The 17,500-nt window shown below is 41.4% G+C and overlaps 1 protein-coding gene across 1 annotated transcript in view; it reads right to left on the minus strand.

The window, feature by feature from the left end:
• The window catches only part of LOC127007684 (small G protein signaling modulator 1-like), a 66,175-nt gene that overhangs the window by 23,911 nt on the left and 24,764 nt on the right, over positions 1-17,500 (minus strand). The window contains exon 3 of the mRNA XM_050878902.1: positions 4,994-5,136. Coding sequence (XP_050734859.1) covers positions 4,994-5,136 — 143 coding nt within the window. The remainder of the gene's footprint in view (positions 1-4,993; positions 5,137-17,500) is intronic.

The following is a 17,500-nucleotide window of genomic DNA, read 5'->3' on the forward strand; positions in this document are numbered from 1 at the left end:
CTATGAATATTTACGGGGTTAGTTTGTCTTTTTTAATTCGATTTTTTTGGACGGAGTTGGTTGGAAGCGCTGGATTTTCACGAAGTTAAGTCGGCGTATTACAAACTCATTCGTGAAAAAGCGATAATTTAAAAACATCAACAAAACCAGCTAACTCACCACGCCTTGAAGAACTAACTACGAAGAACTATCCACACCTTGAAGAACTGACTACGAAGAACTATCCACACCTTGAAGAAATAACTACGAAGAACTATCCACACCTTGAAGAACTGACTACGAAGAACTATCCACACCTTGAAGAACTGACTACGAAGAACTATCCACACCTTGAAGAAATAACTACGAAGAACTATCCACACCTTGAAGAACTGACTACGAAGAACTATCCACACCTTGAAGAACTGACTACGAAGAACTATCCACACCTTGAAGAAATAACTACGAAGAACTATCCACACCTTGAAGAACTGACTACGAAGAACTATCCACACCTTGAAGAACTGACTACGAAGAACTATCCACACCTTGAAGAACTGACTACGAAGAACTATCCACACCTTGAAGAACTGACTACGAAGAACTATCCACACCTTGAAGAAATAACTACGAAGAACTATCCACACCTTGAAGAAATAACTACGAAGAACTATCCACACCTTGAAGAACTGACTACGAAGAACTATCCACACCTTGAAGAACTGACTACGAAGAACTATCCACACCTTGAAGAACTGACTACGAAGAACTATCCACACCTTGAAGAACTGACTACGAAGAACTATCCACACCTTGAAGAACTAACTACGAAGAACTATCCACACCTTGAAGAACTAACTACGAAGAACTATCCACACCTTGAAGAACTAACTACGAAGAACTATCCACACCTTGAAGAACTAACTACGAAGAACTATCCACACCTTGAAGAACTGACTACGAAGAACTATCCACACCTTGAAGAACTGACTACGAAGAACTATCCACACCTTGAAGAACTGACTACGAAGAACTATCCACACCTTGAAGAAATAACTACGAAGAACTATCCACACCTTGAAGAACTGACCACGAAGAACTATCCACACCTTGAAGAACTGACCACGAAGAACTATCCACACCTTGAAGAAATAACTACGAAGAACTATCCACACCTTGAAGAAATAACTACGAAGAACTATCCACACCTTGAAGAACTGACCACGAAGAACTATCCACACCTTGAAGAAATAACTACGAAGAACTATCCACACCTTGAAGAACTGACTACGAAGAACTATCCACACCTTGAAGAACTGACCACGAAGAACTATCCACACCTTGAAGAACTGACTACGAAGAACTATCCACACCTTGAAGAACTGACTACGAAGAATTATCCACACCTTAAAGAACTGACTACGAAGAACTATCCACACCTTAAAGAACTGACTACGAAGAACTATCCACACCTTAAAGAACTGACTACGAAGAACTATCCACACCTTGAAGAACTGACTACGAAGAACTATCCACACCTTGAAGAACTGACTACGAAGAACTATCCACACCTTAAAGAACTGACTACGAAGAACTATCCACACCTTAAAGAACTGACTACGAAGAACTATCCACACCTTGAAGAACTGACTACGAAGAACTATCCACACCTTGAAGAACTAACAACGAAGAATTATCCACACCTTAAAGAACTAACTACGAAGAACTATCCACGCCTTGAAGAACTAACAACGAAGAATTATCCACACCTTGAAGAACTGACTACGAAGAATTATCCACGCCTTGAAGAACTAACAACGAAGAATTATCCACACCTTTAAGAACTGACTACGAAGAATTATCCACACCTTAAAGAACTAACAACGAAGAATTATCCACACCTTAAAGAACTAACAACGAAGAATTATCCACACCTTGAAGAACTAACAACGAAGAATTATCCACGCCTTGAAGAACTAACAACGAAGAATTATCCACACCTTGAAGAACTAACAACGAAGAATTATCCACACCTTAAAGAACTAACAACGAAGAATTATCCACGCCTTGAAGAACTAACAACGAAGAATTATCCACACCTTAAAGAACTAACAACGAAGAATTATCCACACCTTAAAGAACTAACAACGAAGAACTATCCACACCTTGAAGAACTAACAACGAAGAATTATCCACACCTAGAAGAACTAACAACGAAGAATTATCCACACCTTAAAGAACTAACAACGAAGAATTATCCACACCTTGAAGAACTAACAACGAAGAATTATCCACACCTAGAAGAACTAACAACGAAGAATTATCCACACCTTAAAGAACTAACAACGAAGAATTATCCACACCTTAAAGAACTAACAACGAAGAACTATCCACACCTTGAAGAACTAACAACGAAGAATTATCCACACCTAGAAGAACTAACAACGAAGAATTATCCACACCTTGAAGAACTAACAACGAAGAATTATCCACACCTTGAAGAACTAACAACGAAGAATTATCCACGCCTTGAAGAACTAACAACGAAGAATTATCCACGCCTTGAAGAACTAACTACGAAGAACTATCCACGCCTTGAAGAACTAACTACGAAGAACTATCCACGCCTTGAAGAACTAACAACGAAGAATTATCCACGCCTTGAAGAACTAACAACGAAGAATTATCCACGCCTTAAAGAACTAACTACGAAGAATTATCCACACCTAGAAGAACTACTTACGAAGAACTATCCACACCTTAAAGAACTAACTACGAAGAACTATCCACGCCTTGAAGAACTAACTACGAAGAACTATCCACACCTTGAAGAACTAACTACGAAGAACTATCCACGCCTTGAAGAACTAACTACGAGGAACTATCCACGCCCTGAAGAAACTAACCACGCCTTGAAGAAACTATCCACGCCTCGAAGAAACTAACGGGGCCTCGAAAAACGGGACGAAAAAGATAAATCACCCACATTATTGTTGGTGAAGACTGATACGACGTTTAAAAAAAGCGATACACAAGCTTGCAAGAGAGACGCAGTACAAGCTCTTGACCAACACTAGGGAGGCGTTCCCCTACACAGATGAATAAAACGAAGAAGGTGATTGTGGTGGTTATTTCACCCGAATTAGAATGTGGAGCACTAAGGTGGACTCCATACACAACACACACACAAAAAAAAATATATATGAGGAAAATCAACAGGTTCCAGAGAGGACCAACGAAAAAAGTGACATTTGAGAGAATTAACACATGAAGGAATACTAGAAAGATGAAATTTGCTAACCTTGGAGGAGAGAAGAGAAGGGAAGAAGGGATGTGCTCGCCGCGTACAGAGGAATGAGTGGAATGGAAATGACCGACAAAGAAGAAAGGGAATGGAAAGGTGACACATTTAAGAGACCTGATACATGAAGGAATACTAGAAGGATGAAATTTGCTACCCTGGAGGAGAGAAGAAAAGGAAAGAAGGGATGTGTGTGCTCGCCGTGTACAGAACAATGAGTGGAATGGAAATGACCAACAAAGCAATGAAAGGAATGGAGAGGTGGCAAATGACACATGAAGGAATACTAGAGAGATGAGATTTGTTAACACTGGAGAAGAGAAGGAAAGAGGGGATGTGCTCGCCGTGTACAGAGCAGTGAGTGGAATGGAAATGATCGAGAGGGAAGGAAGGGAATGGAAAGATGACAAATTGAAGAGACCTGACTCATGAAGGAAAAGACGAAGAAAGAAGAAGAAAGATGAAATTTGCTACCCTGGAGGAGAGAAGAGAAGGAAGAAGGGATGTGCTCGCCGTGTACAGAACAACGAGGAGAATGGAAATGACCGACAAGGAAGGAAGGGAATGGAAAGGTGGCAAACTGAAGAGATCTGACACATGAAGGAATACTAGAAAGATGAAATTTGCTAACACTGGAGAAGAGAAGGAAAGAGGGGATGTGCTTGACACGTATAGAACAATGAAGGGAATGGAAATGATCGAGAGGGAAGGAAGGGGAAACTAGGGAAACAGGAGGTCACGGGAAGAAGCTGAGAAAGTCGAGTCGCCTGAGGGACATCAAGAAACATTGCCTTCCTTCCCTCCCCATGCACTGTAACCCGGAATGACCTCGAGGAAATACTTCAAGCCGAGGATATGCATAAAGATAAACTGTATAATGATGTATGGAGATGAACGTAGAGCGGACTTCCTGCACACCCTTCACTCTCATCCCTTCCCTTCCTCACCCCTCCCTTCCTTCTTTCAGCTCCTCCCTCCCACAGTCTTCCTCCTTCACCCCTCCTTTCCTCCCTCTCCCTCTCCTCCTGCCACCCCCTCCTTTCCTCCCTTCCTCTCTGGTCGACAACAAAGATTAATCGTCGCAAAACAAGAGCGGAACGTCGGAACAAGACCTCGAGGCTGACCATTTTCGAACCATATCGTTAGTGCTTTTTGAGGCAAGTAATGAAATCGACGTCGTTGGCTCTTTATATGACCGAGTGCCCCCCCCCCGATAGAAACAGACTGACAGACCGACTGGCAAATAAACAAAGCCAATAAGAACACACACACACACACACACACACACTCATACGTAATCTGAATTTAAATATATATTATAAAAAGAGAGGCAGAGCAAAACAAAGCGACTAAAAATAGATGAGTAAAGACAACAAAAGAGGGAGAGACAAGAAGATTAACACACACACACACACACACACACACACACACACACACACACACACACATCTACCTCCTACCCATGCACCCATCCCTATGACCCTTCCCTCCACACCCATATCCCATACACCTCTCCACCCTTCCACATACGTACATACATACATACATACTTCACCCCTATATATACATCCATACCCCTCTCCTCCAACCCCACCCCTTCTTAACTCCTAGAGCCCCCCCTCCCTCTCCATACAACCCTCCACATGCACCCATACACCGACCAATTACACCCCCCTCACTAACTCCCCCCACTCACACCCCTCCTATACTCACGTGCAGGCCGGGGCGGCGCGGGACGGGGGGCGTGGCGGGACCCGAGGACAGCTTGTGCCGCTGAACCAACTCGTCCGCCGGTGGGTCCGTCCAGAGGTGGTCCACGGTCTTCATGCGGCTGAAGTCCAGGGCGCAGGGACCCACTGGAAAGGACGGGGGTTAGGGCCATATTTTTAAACATTTCTGCGCCCAAGAACACGTAATTTACTAGTCTTTCGTGGGAGTTAAGGGCATTTCTAGGGGTACTTTTATGACCCTGGTGGTAGTCTGAGCCTTCTTCTGTACCGTGAACCTAAAAGAACACTCATTAGAACTCGATTGACCTCCTTTTTGGCCTTTGGAAATAGTTGGTGTGAGGGGCGGGAGTATCTGACAATACCAACCTAAGAGTGGCTGGGGGGGTGGGGTGGGGGTGGGGGGGGCGGTGTCACTAGGATATCAGAGTCCGTAGAGAGCAGGATGGACTAAAGAGAAGAAAAACAGGGAAAACGGAAGGATGAAGGGAAGGAAGGGTAATGTTATGGTCAAAGGTAAAGAGGAAGAGAAAGGGAAATGGGAGAAATGTGACCACGGGTAGGGTGTAACCACAGATTTGTATTCTTTGGATAACTGTATTTCTGTGTTTTTTGTATTCCGAATGTCTGTATTTTCTGTATTCCGTATTTCTGTGTTTTCTGTTTTTCGAATTTCTGTATTTTCTGTATTGCGAATTGCTGTATTTTCTGTATTGCGAATTTCTGTATTTTCTGTTTTTCGAATTTCTGTATTTTCTGTATTGCGAATTTTTGTATTTTCTGAATTGCGAATTTCTGTATTTTCTGTATTGCGAATTTCTGCATTTTCTGTATTGCGAGTTTCTGTATTTTTTTTTGTATTGCGAATTTCTTTATTTTTTTTTGTATTGCGAATTTCTGTATTTTCTGTATTGCGAATTTCCGTATTTTCTGTATTGCGAATTTCTGTATTATCTGTACTGTGAATTTCTGTATTTTCTGTATTGCGAATTTCTGTATTATCTGTACTGTGAATTTCTGTATTTTCTGTATTGCGAATTTCTGTATTTTCTGTATTGCGAATTTCTGTATTTTTTGTATTGCGAATTTCTGTATTTTCTGTATTGCGAATTTCTGTATTTTTTGTATTGCGAATTTCTGTATTTTCTGTATTGCGAATTTCTGTATTTTCTGTATTGCGAATTTCTGTATTTTCTGTATTGCGAATTTCTGTATTTTCTGTATTGCGAATTTCTGTATTTTCTGTATTGCGAATTTCTGTATTTTCAGTATTGCGAATTTCTGTATTTTCAGTATTGCGAATTTCTGTATTTTCTGTATTGCGAATTTCTGTATTTTCTGTATTGCGAGTTTCTGTATTTTCTGTATTGCGAATTTCTGCATTTTCTGTATTGCGAATTTCTGTATATAACTCTGTGGGTGTAACACAGGACTTAGGTCTATATATTCTTAAACGTATAGGGCTCCCATGGCGACTATTTCCTACGGCCACAGAGAAGATTAACCGGGTATTCATTGGTGATTTTTCAGTTCATGGCGCAGAGGTCGTGTAAAACTAATAATAGGGTCATATAGCAGTCCATGAAGAGCCTAGCAACTTCTACGAGAGGCTTTTCAAACAGGCACCCTTGTAGCGATTGCCTGAAAGAAAATGGTGTGTTTAATGGGTCACTACACCCTTTCGTTGCCCTTTCCTCCTCTCGACCCCTTCCTCATCCCCTCCTCCAACACCTTCTCACACTCTCTTCCCTTCCATACCCTTTCTCTTCCCCTTTCCTCTCCTTTTCTACCACCTTTTCTTCTATTTCCTCTTCCTTCCTTTTCCTTTTCTCCACCCGACCCCTTCCGCCAACCGATATGTTTAAGAATACCGACTTTAGTGACTTGGGGAGAGTGGGGCTGAGAGGGGGGAGTGACACGGGGGGGATAGGAATGTTGGAATGTTTCAGGGGTTGACGGGGGTGCAGGGGGTGGAGGGATGGGGTGGGGAGGGAAGGACCGGTGGGATGGGGTGGGGAGGGAAGGATTGGTGGGATGGGGTGGGGAGGGAAGGACCGGTGGGATGGGGTGGGGAGGGAAGGACCGGTGGGATGGGGTGGGGAGGGAAGGATTGGTGGGATGGGGTGGCGAGGGAAGGACCGGTGAGATTAGACTGTGCACGAAGCATGGAGGTAGGTTAGGTTAGGTTAGGTTAGGTTAGGTTACAGTGCCTAGGCCCAAGGAGCACACTGGCATCGGTTAGGGTGAGTATAGAGGTGGATGAACACACTGGCAGGAGAGGTACACACAAAAAAAACATGTCACCCCAGTGGATCATTCTCTCCCCAGACGCTGTAATCTCCCCGGTGTCATCTTTTCAGTGGGGTGCTGCGTCCTGGCTCGTAAAAACCCCAAGACGTTTTAGTTTACCTCAGTTTTACCTTTTCCAGTAAATTATTGCCCCCGTGATCAAGATTTCCCTGTAGGAGTGGGCGATGCAGGAGGGGAGAAGAAGAAGAAGAAGAAGAAGAAGAAGAAGAGGAAGAAGAAGAAGAAGAAGGAGGAGGAGGAGGAGGAGGAGGAGGAGGAGGAGAAGAAGGAGAAGATGAAGAGGAAAAAGAAGAAGAAGAAGAAGAAAAAGGAGAAGAAGAAGTAGAAGAAGAAAAAGAAGGGGAAGAAGAAAACAACAACAGCAACAACAACAACGAGCAGAACAAGAACAAAAACCAAAAAAAACAGGAACAAGAAGAAGAAGAGGAACAGGAACATAAACAAGATGAAATAAAAAAAAATAGAACACGAAGAAGAAAACGAAAAAGGAGAAGGAAAAAAAGTGGAAATCGTCAAGCGGGGGCGATAACCTATTGGCACGGAAGGGGAAAGACGCTCGTGAGGAGATCGATGACTACGGAGAACTCTGAACGCTGGGGACGCAGAGAAGACGACTGAAGGAATATTAAAACGCCTGGAGGGATGTCTGACAGCCGCGAGGACATTAACCTGCTGGAAAGGGTGTCAGGCAGAAGGAGAAGAGTTGGCATGGAAAGATTTGGAGGATGGGGCGGGGAGGGAAGGACTGGAGGGATGGGATGGGGAAGGAGGGATGGTGGGGATGGGGTGGGGAGGTAAGGATTGTGGGGATGGGGTGGAGAGGGAAGGACTGGAGGATGGGGTGGGAAGGAAGGATTGGAGGATGGGGCGGGGAGGGAAGGATTGGAGGGATGGGGTGGGGAAGGAAGGATTGGAGGGATGGGGTGGGGAAGGAGGGATTGTGGGAATGGGGTGGGGAGGTAAGGATTGGAGGGATGGGGTGGGGAGGGAAGGATTGGTGGGATGGGATGGGGAGGGAAAGTAATATCTATCTATCTATTTATCTATCTATCTATCTATATATCTATCTATCAAGTGGAAAGGTGACACATGATTACTAAAGAGATCACTAAAGGGGAACAAAGATACGAAACTGACTTTTCTTTTGGCAACTCTTCTGATTTATTTTATAGGGGCAGTGATTAGAGGGCTTTTTTTTTCTCATTATCATTTTTCTTTTGCCCTTGAGCTGCTTCCTTTACTGTAATAAAAGTAAAGAGAACTAAAGGACAGGGAGCTACTGGAAAGGGTCAGGAAAAGGGGAAAGTAAAATATATATAAGGGAAAGAAAATAACCATTGCAAGGGTGACATGGATTACTAAGGAGCTTACTAAAGGGACTGCTGAGACGCGTAATGGTGAAGTAGTGGTAGAGAGAACAAGAACCAACAGAGGAGATTGAGGGGGGGGGGGGGGGTTCGACGTGATTATTAAAGGCATTACTCAAAGGGAAGAGGAAGGTGGTAGCAAAGACAACATTAATAACAACAACAACAACAACAACAACATAAGATATTAAGGGGGGGGGTGGGGGTCGACGTGATTATTAAAGGCATTACTAAAAGGGTAGACGAAGGTGGTAACAAAGACAACAACAACAACAACAACAACAACAACAACAAGAACAACAACAACAACAACAACAACAACAACGACTACAATAACAACAACAACAACAACAACCAACATATACTGAAGAAGGCGAAGGAGGGAAAGAAATTAATTAAGGCGTCGAAGGAGGACAATTTACGACCCATAACGCAAAGACTTAGACGAAGGGTGACAAAATAGGGAGATTAACACGTCTGGGGTGAAATATATACCTACTGGAAGGGGGGGGAGGAGGGGGGGAGGGGGGGAGGGAGGGAGAGAGAGAGCGCGATCTACCCTAACTGGAAACATGTCCTATAGATGATAGTAATTCAGGGGAGGAATGAAGCAATTAGGCGTAAAAACAGGGATGATTACAACGTTTGGGAGATGCACTACGGGCCGTATTATCAAATGTTTCGGCGCCCAAACACACATATTTGACAAGGCTTTCGTAGGGGTTGTGGGCATTTCCAGTGGTAGTTTAATGACCCTGCTGGCAGTTCGACCCTTCTTCTGTATCGTGAACGTAGGAAAACACTCATGAATACTCGATTAATCTCCTTTTTGGCTTTTGGAAATAGTTAATGTGAAAGGCCGAAGCGTTGAGAATACCGCCCATAAACCAGCTAAGGAGAGCGGCCTACCAGATGAGTCCCAGGGAAACTATGATGTAAAATAAACGTGTCTGAAAGAGATTAATAATTCAGAGGAGCAATGAAGTAACTAAGGGCCGCTATCACAGTCATTTTGTTTGTACTGATCGATACCTATGGCTGTTATCGCCGCTAAAGTATTTCCACGTAAAACTGACCGTTGGGGTAGTGGCGGCTGCGGGGTTAGCCTAGCCCCGCACCTTGCCACATACTCAACACCTCTCGTTTCCTCTGCAGCCGCCACTACCCCATAGGCCAGTTTCACGTGGAAATCTATAGCGTCGATCGCCGCCATTGGTAACGATCAAAACAAACAAAGAGACTGTGAAAGTGGCCCCATGAGGAATAAGAATAGGGGAGATAATAAAGGCTGGGGAGATAAAAACCCAACCAGAAAATTTATACCAACACGAGATATGGGAAATTAGAAAGTTAAAGAAATGTGTTCGAAACAGATTACTATTAAAAGAGAGGAATAAACCAAAGGAGAACCACGAAAACAGGAGAGCTGGTAACGTCTGGGATAGATGAACCAAACAGGAAGATAGTTATGTAGATCCACTTGATATCCGTCAAAGGGAATAATAATGTCAAATAGGCGAGTTTGAAAGAGATTACTAATTGAAAAAAGGAATGTAGCGATTGGGAAGGGTAAAAAAGAGGGAATATTAATGTCAAGAAGGCGAGTTTGAAAGAGATTACTAATTGAAAAAAGGAATGTAGCGATTGGGAAGGGTAAAAAAAGGGAATATTAATGTCAAGAAGGCGAGTTTGAAAGAGATTACTAATTGAAAAAAGGAATGTAGCGATTGGGAAGGGTAAAAAAGAGGGAATATTAATGTCAAGAAGGCGAGTTTGAAAGAGATTACTAATTGAAAAAAGGAATGTAGCTATTGGGAAGGGTAAAAAAAGGGAATATTAATGTCAAGAAGGCGAGTTTGAAAGAGATTACTAATTGAAAAAAGGAATGTAGCGATTGGGAAGGGTAAAAAAAAAAAAAATGAAGGTTTAGTCTGGAGCGAAATAAACCGAGAGATGGAAAGCCACTCAATACGTGTCCCGAGGAAATTAGAACGCCAAAGAAAGAGATTATTAATGAAAAGGAAGGAAAAAGGGATTTGGAAGAGTGAAAACAGGGAAGATTATAACATTTGGGAAGGTGTCTGCCAACCATGATGATATACAAACCTACTTCAGATACGTCACATGGAAATTATAATGCAAAAGAAAGAGATTATTAATTGAAAGGAAGGAAAAATCAATTAGGAAAGAGTAAAAATAGGGAAGATTATAATATTTTGGAAGATATAAACCAACCATGAAAATATGCAAACCAAGCTCAGATGCGTCTCAACGAAATTAGAACGCCAAAGAAAAAGATTATTAATTGAAAAGAAGGAAAAAGGGAATAGGTAGGGTGAAAACAGGGATGATTAAAACATTTGGGAAGATTCACACCAACCAGGAAGAGACACACACCCACTTTAGATGCGTCCCAGGGAATTTATACCATAGATTAATGTGTTCGAATATATTAGTAATTGGAAAGAGGAATAAAGGAGGAATAGTAAAAACAGGGAAGATATCACAGTCTAGGGAGAAATAAACTAACCAAGAAGAGATATATAAACCAACTCCAGACGTGCCACAAGGGAATTAGAATATCAAGTAAATGTGTGCGGAAGAAATGGAATAAAAAAGAGGAGGAATGAAATTAAAAAGAAGGAAAAAGGAGGAAAAGGGAGGAATGAATTAAAAAAAGGATAAAAAAGAGGAAAAAAGGTGGAATTAAAAAAAAGTAATTGAAAAAGGAACAGGAATGAAATAAAAAAAGGAAAAAGGAGGAATTAGGAGGAATGAAATAAAAAAAAAGAAAAAGGAGGAAAAAATGAGGAATTAAAAGAGGAATTAAAAAAGGAGGAATTAAAAAAGGAGGAATTAAAAAAGGAGGAATTAAAAAGGAAATAAAAGAATGAAAAAAAGGAAGAAGGAGGGAAAAAGGAGGAGTTAAAAAGGAAGGAATTAAGAAAAAGAAATAAAAAAGAGGAATTAAAAAAGGAGGAATTAAAAAAGGAAAAAAGAAGGAATGAAAAAAAGGAGAAAGGAGGAAAAAAGAAGGAATTAAAAAGAGGAATTAAAAAGGAGGAAAGAAAAAAGGAGGATATAAAAAGGAGGAATTAAAAAAAAGGAAAGGGAAGGAATGAAAAAAGGAGAAAGGAGGAAAAAAGGGAGGAATTAAAAAAAGGAAAAAGAAGGAATAAAAAAAGGAGAAAGGAGGAATTAAAAAAAAGGAAAAAGAAGGAGTGAAAAAAGGAGAAAGGAGAATTAAAAAAAAGGAAAAAGAAGGAATGAAAAAAGGAAAAAGGAGGAATTAAAAAAAGGAAAAAGAAAGAATGAAAAAAGGAAAAAGGAGGAATTAAAAAAGGAGGAATTAAAAAAAAGGAAAAAGAAGGAATGAAAAAAGGAAAAAGGAGGAATTTAAAAAAAGGAGGACTCAAAAAAAGAGGAATTAAAAGAGGAGGAATTAAAAAAAAGAAATTAAAAAAAGGAAAAGAAGGAATAAAATCAAAAGAAGGAATAAACTAAGTGGGTAGAGTAAGAACAGGGAAGATTACACGTTGGGGAGACAGGGACCCACCAAAATATAGACACCCACCCACCCTCCAGATGCATCACAGGGAAATGAGAACGTCAAATAAACGTGTTCGAAATACATTGCGAATTGAGCAACGGAATAAAGCAAATAGGAAGGAAGGAAGGATGAGAAGAGGGAAATTAGAACGTCAGAGGAGAGAAACTAATATACCAAGTTGAGAGAGTGACAAGGGGAGGGGGATAGGGGGAGTAGGGGTTGGGAAGGAAGGGTTATGGGAAAGGGCTGGGGGAAGGAGTGGAGGGAAAGGGGTGGGGAGAGAAGGGTTGGTGGGATGTGGTAGGGAGGGAAGGATTGGGGTGGGAGGGGGGGGGAGGGAAGGACTGGGGGGGATGGGATAGGAAGGGAAGGATTGGGGGGGATGGGATAGGAAGGGAAAAATTGGGGGGGATGAGATGGGGAGGGAAGGATTGGGGGGATGAATTTGTGGAGAAGTTGGGGGGGGGGAGGAGAAGGGATGGGGAAGGGGTTGGGAAGGGGTTAGGGAGGGAGGGAGGGGATTAGAATGCCAGGAGGAAGGGAAGGAGGGGGGAGGGAGAGGGAGGGGGAGGGTCTACACATCAACCCGAGGGAAGAGGTTTATTTGCATTAGTGTGTTAGTCTTGTGTAAATTTTCAGTATGTTGCAGTGTGAGTAATTAAACGTTGGACTCCTGAAGGCTTGCTGTGTGTTCTGCTCTTTATCTATCTATCTATCTATCTATTCACCTGTTCATCATTCTATCTGTCTACTCTATTTATATATTACTCTATCTATCCATTCACCTATTCATCATTCTACCTGTCTACCCTATTTATATTTTACTCTGTTTTTCTATCTCTCTGCTTATCTATATATCTATGTGTCTACCTACTTGTCTACCTATATTTCTTTATTTATCCGTCCATCAACCTATATAAGAAGCACGAAGGAGTAGAAGGAAGGATGGACTGGACTGAGGAAAGAAAGACCAGGAAGATGGAATACTAGACGGAAGGAAAAAGGCTGATTTGCTGAGGTTGAAGGGAGGAAGGTTGGCAGGGGTCAGGGTGAGTAGGGGAGCAGGGTCACACTATGTAGCAGGGGTGGCGTGGGTAGGGAAACAGGGTCACACTATATAGCAGGGGTGGCGTGGGTAGGGGAACAGGGTCACACTATGTAGCAGGGGTGGCGAGGGTAGGGGAACAGGGTCACACAATATAGCAGGGGTGGCGAGGGTAGGGAAACAGGGTCACACTATGTAGCAGGGGTGGCGTGGGTAGGGGAACAGGGTCACACTATGTAGCAGGGGTGGCGTGGGTACTGCCTGCGTGGAGGGGGTGTTGGAGAGCTCAGGGCGCGAAGGTGTAGTGAAGGAGCGACGTGGCGGAAAATTAGAACGTCTGGTAACAAGAGAGAGAGGCAATAGGGGCAAGAGAGAAAGGGGCAAGAGAGAGGAGAGGAAGAAAGGGTGTGCGTGTGCGTCTTATACATGGTAGCAGAGGAAGCGAAAGATGGGATATAGAAAGAAAAGGGAAGAACAAACAAGATAACATGACAAAATAAGAGAGAAAGAGAAAGATAGGTGTGATAGAGATACAGAAAGGAGAGACAGACAGAACCAAAAGAGAAAGAGAAAGATAGGAAAGATAAAGAAAAGGGAAGAACAAACAAGATAACAAGGCAAAATAAGAGAGAAAGAGAAAGGTGTGATAGAGATACAGAAAGGACAGACAGACAGAACCAAAAGAGAAAGAGAAAGGTAGATATGATAAAGAATAAGGAAAGACAGAAATAATAACAGCCGAGGGGGGTAGGAAAAATAAAGAATAGGAAAAGAACAGAGAGGATAACAGCAAACATAACAAGCAGAGAAAGAGAAAGAGAAGAATGATAAAAAAAAAAAAATAGAAAAGGACATAAATAATAACAGCATAAAGAACAAGGAGAGAAAGAGGGAGGTAGGAAAGAAAAAGACTAGGGTAAGAACAGAGAGGATAACGGCATACATAACGAAAAGAGAAAGAGAAAGGGAAATACGAAAAAAAAAATAGAAAAGTACAGAAATAATAACAGTACAAAGAAACAGGAGAGAAAGAAAAAGGAATGCAAAAGAATAGGAAAAAAACAGAGAGGATAACGGCATACATAACGAAAAGAGAGAGCAAAAGGAAGGTCTGATAAAGAATACGAAAATACAGGAAGATTTGGAGAGTCAATGCCAGAGGGACACACTGAAGAATTAAAATAAAGAGGGCTACAAAAGGGGAGGGTAGAAGAGGAGAGAGAAGAGAGCAGCGGTAGAGAAGAGGGTTAGAAAGAGGACCAACAGAACCAACAGAGAAAGTGGAAGTAATGTTTGATAAAGAATAGCAAAGGAGAGACAGAATAACAGGATATAGAAACAAATGAATCAGTAAAAAGATGCTCCGCTGTGTCATTGGCTCAGAAACTCCCGGACGAACTGAGTCATCGGGAAGTTGAAGGAGGAAAGTCAGGACGTCACGCGGGAAACTATAGACGACTGAAACAAATGACAGCGCAACAACCTCATAAAGATCGGTATTCTCAGCCGCTCTCGCCTCCACATTAACAACTTCTAAAGGCTGGAAAAGGAGAATAGTCGCGTTCCCATGAGTGTTTATCCGCGTTCAGGGTAAAGAAGCTTCGTCAGACTACCACCGGAGTCATAAAACTACCCCTGGAAATGCCCACAACTCCTACGAAAGTCTTGTCAAATATGTGTGTGTGTGGACGAACTGATTCATTGGGGAAGTTGAAGGAGGAAAGTCAGGACGTCACGCGGGAAACTATAGACGACTGAAACAAATGAGAGCGACAACGTTATAGAGATCGGTATTCTCAGCCGCTCCCGCCTCCACATTAACAACTTCTAAAGGCTGCAAAAGGAGAATAACCGCGGTCCCATGAGTGTTTATCCGCGTTCAGGGTAAAGAAGCTTCGTCAGACTACCACCGGAGTCATAAAACTACCCCTGGAAATGCCCACAACTCCTACGAAAGTCTTGTCAAATGTGTGTGTGTGCTTGGGCGTCGATATGTTGAAGTATATAGCCTTAAAATCCACTTGGGGACGATAAAATGGGAAATTCTAGAGCTCAGAGAGGAGAGGAAGCGACGGGAAGAATCGATCATAGAAAACTTTGGAGAGCTCGTAATAAGAAGTTTGTGGAATGATAAACACGGGAAAGTAATATCATAAAGTTGAGACCAAAATGAGACGGTGGAGAAAATCTGATAGAGAGAACTTTGAAAAATAAATATATGGAGTTAGTGTAACGGAAAGATACGGAGGGCTGGTTGAGTTTAAGAGAAAAGGAGAGGAGATATGGATGGGGTTGAGATATATAATGGAGTCAGATGCAGAAAGATATGGGAGACTTAAAGAGTTTAGGGGAAAAAAAAGGATGATATGTAAGGGATTGAGATAGTAAAAACTTACGAATATATACTTGATGGAGTTAGACACAGAAATAAGTTGAAGAGAAAATAAGAGGAGATATGGATGAGGTTTGAGATACACAATGGAGTCAGATGCAGAAAGATATGGGAGACTTATAGAGTTTAGGAAAAAAAGGATGAGATGTAAGGGATTGAGATATTGAAAACTTACGAAAATATACATGATGGAGTTAGACACAGAAATATACAGAACTATAAAATCGAAGGGGAAAAATGCAAAAGATTGAAATAATGAAAACTTAGAAATACATTCATAGAAGTGAGTGCAAAGGAAAAATAGAGGAGTTATTGAATCCTAAAGAAAAAAAAAAAGAAAAAGGAAGAGTAAGGGATTGAGATGGTGAAAATTCAAGAAAATACAAACTACAAAAATACGGAAAATACAGAAATACGCAATATAGAAAATACAGAAATTTGGAATACAGAAAATACAGAAATTCGCAATACAAAAAATACAGAAATTCGCAATACAAAAAATACAGAAATTCGCAATAAAAAAATACAGAAATTCGGAATACAAAAAATACAGAAATTCGGAATACAGAAAATACAGAAATTCAAAAATACAGAAAATACAAAAATTCGGAATACCCCCCAAAAAAATACAGAAATTCAGTTACCCCAAAAATGCATAAAAATACAGAAAAAAATAAAGTTCAAGCAAAAAATATCCAACGGGAGGTATATTACAAGAAAAAAATAAACCCTACATGATGAAGTTAGTGAAATAGAAGGATGTGGGAGGAATATCCGTATTTACAAACTTTAGTCCAGAAAGAAGAGCCGCTGATGCCAAGGACTGATATTAGAAAAACTTTAGGATATCTACATTTAAGGAAGTTCGTGGCAGGGTTCAGCAGTGCGGGAAAGTTACTGAGTTGAGGGGGAAAGGGAAGCGGTGAAAAGGATTGCTATTAAGAAAGTTTTACAATATTTACCTCTGGAGAAGTTTGTGAGTTTGTGGAAAAGTAAAATGTGGAGAAAAATATTGAGTTTAGGTAGTAGGGTGTCAATACCAAAGACTAATATTAAGAGGGTAAAGAAGTGGGTAAGTCCGAGAAAATTTACATAGAGGAATAAGGGGGAAGTTTATAGAGGATAGAATAAATAATGAATAAAAAAAATGGATTAGAAAGAAATACAAAATAAGATACTCACACGGAAAATCAGAAAGAAGAAGAAGAAGAAGAAGAAGAAGAAGAAGAAGAAGAAGAAAGAGGAGGAGAAGAGAAGATATGGAGAAGAGAAGAAAGAAGAAAAAAATAATGGAGGAAGAGGAGAAAGGAGATAATATAGAGAGAAGAAGAGGCGAGCTAAAAAGAGAAGAGGGAGAAAAGAAAAATGGAAAACAGGAAAAAAGACAAACAAAAACAAGACAAAGAGGAAAAGATAAAGAAAAACAAGGACAGGAAGAAGAACAAGAACAAGAACAAGAAGTATAAAAAGAACGAAAAAAACAACAACAAAAAGAACAAGAACAACAACAACAGCGTAAGAGCCAGCAAGGGGGAAGTGAACGTAAAACTATAGATGACTGGAACAGGAACACTCAAGGCCAACGGGAGTATAAATGCCAGGAATTAGGCAGGCAAAGGATGGGTTCGCAGGGAAGGGAATTAGAAACTTTAGAAGGGAATTACGGACTCGAGGAAGATTTGGAAAGTCAATGCCAGAGGGACATACTGAGGAGGGAAGATAAAGAGGGGTAAAAAAGGGGAGGTAGAAGAGGAGAGAGAAGAGGTAGAGAAGATGAGAGAGAAGAAGAGAGAAGAGGTAGAGAAGATGAGAGAGAAGAAGAGAGAAGA

This window comes from Eriocheir sinensis, chromosome 36, assembly GCF_024679095.1.
Source record: "Eriocheir sinensis breed Jianghai 21 chromosome 36, ASM2467909v1, whole genome shotgun sequence".
Classification (NCBI taxonomy): Eukaryota; Metazoa; Arthropoda; class Malacostraca; order Decapoda; family Varunidae; genus Eriocheir; species Eriocheir sinensis.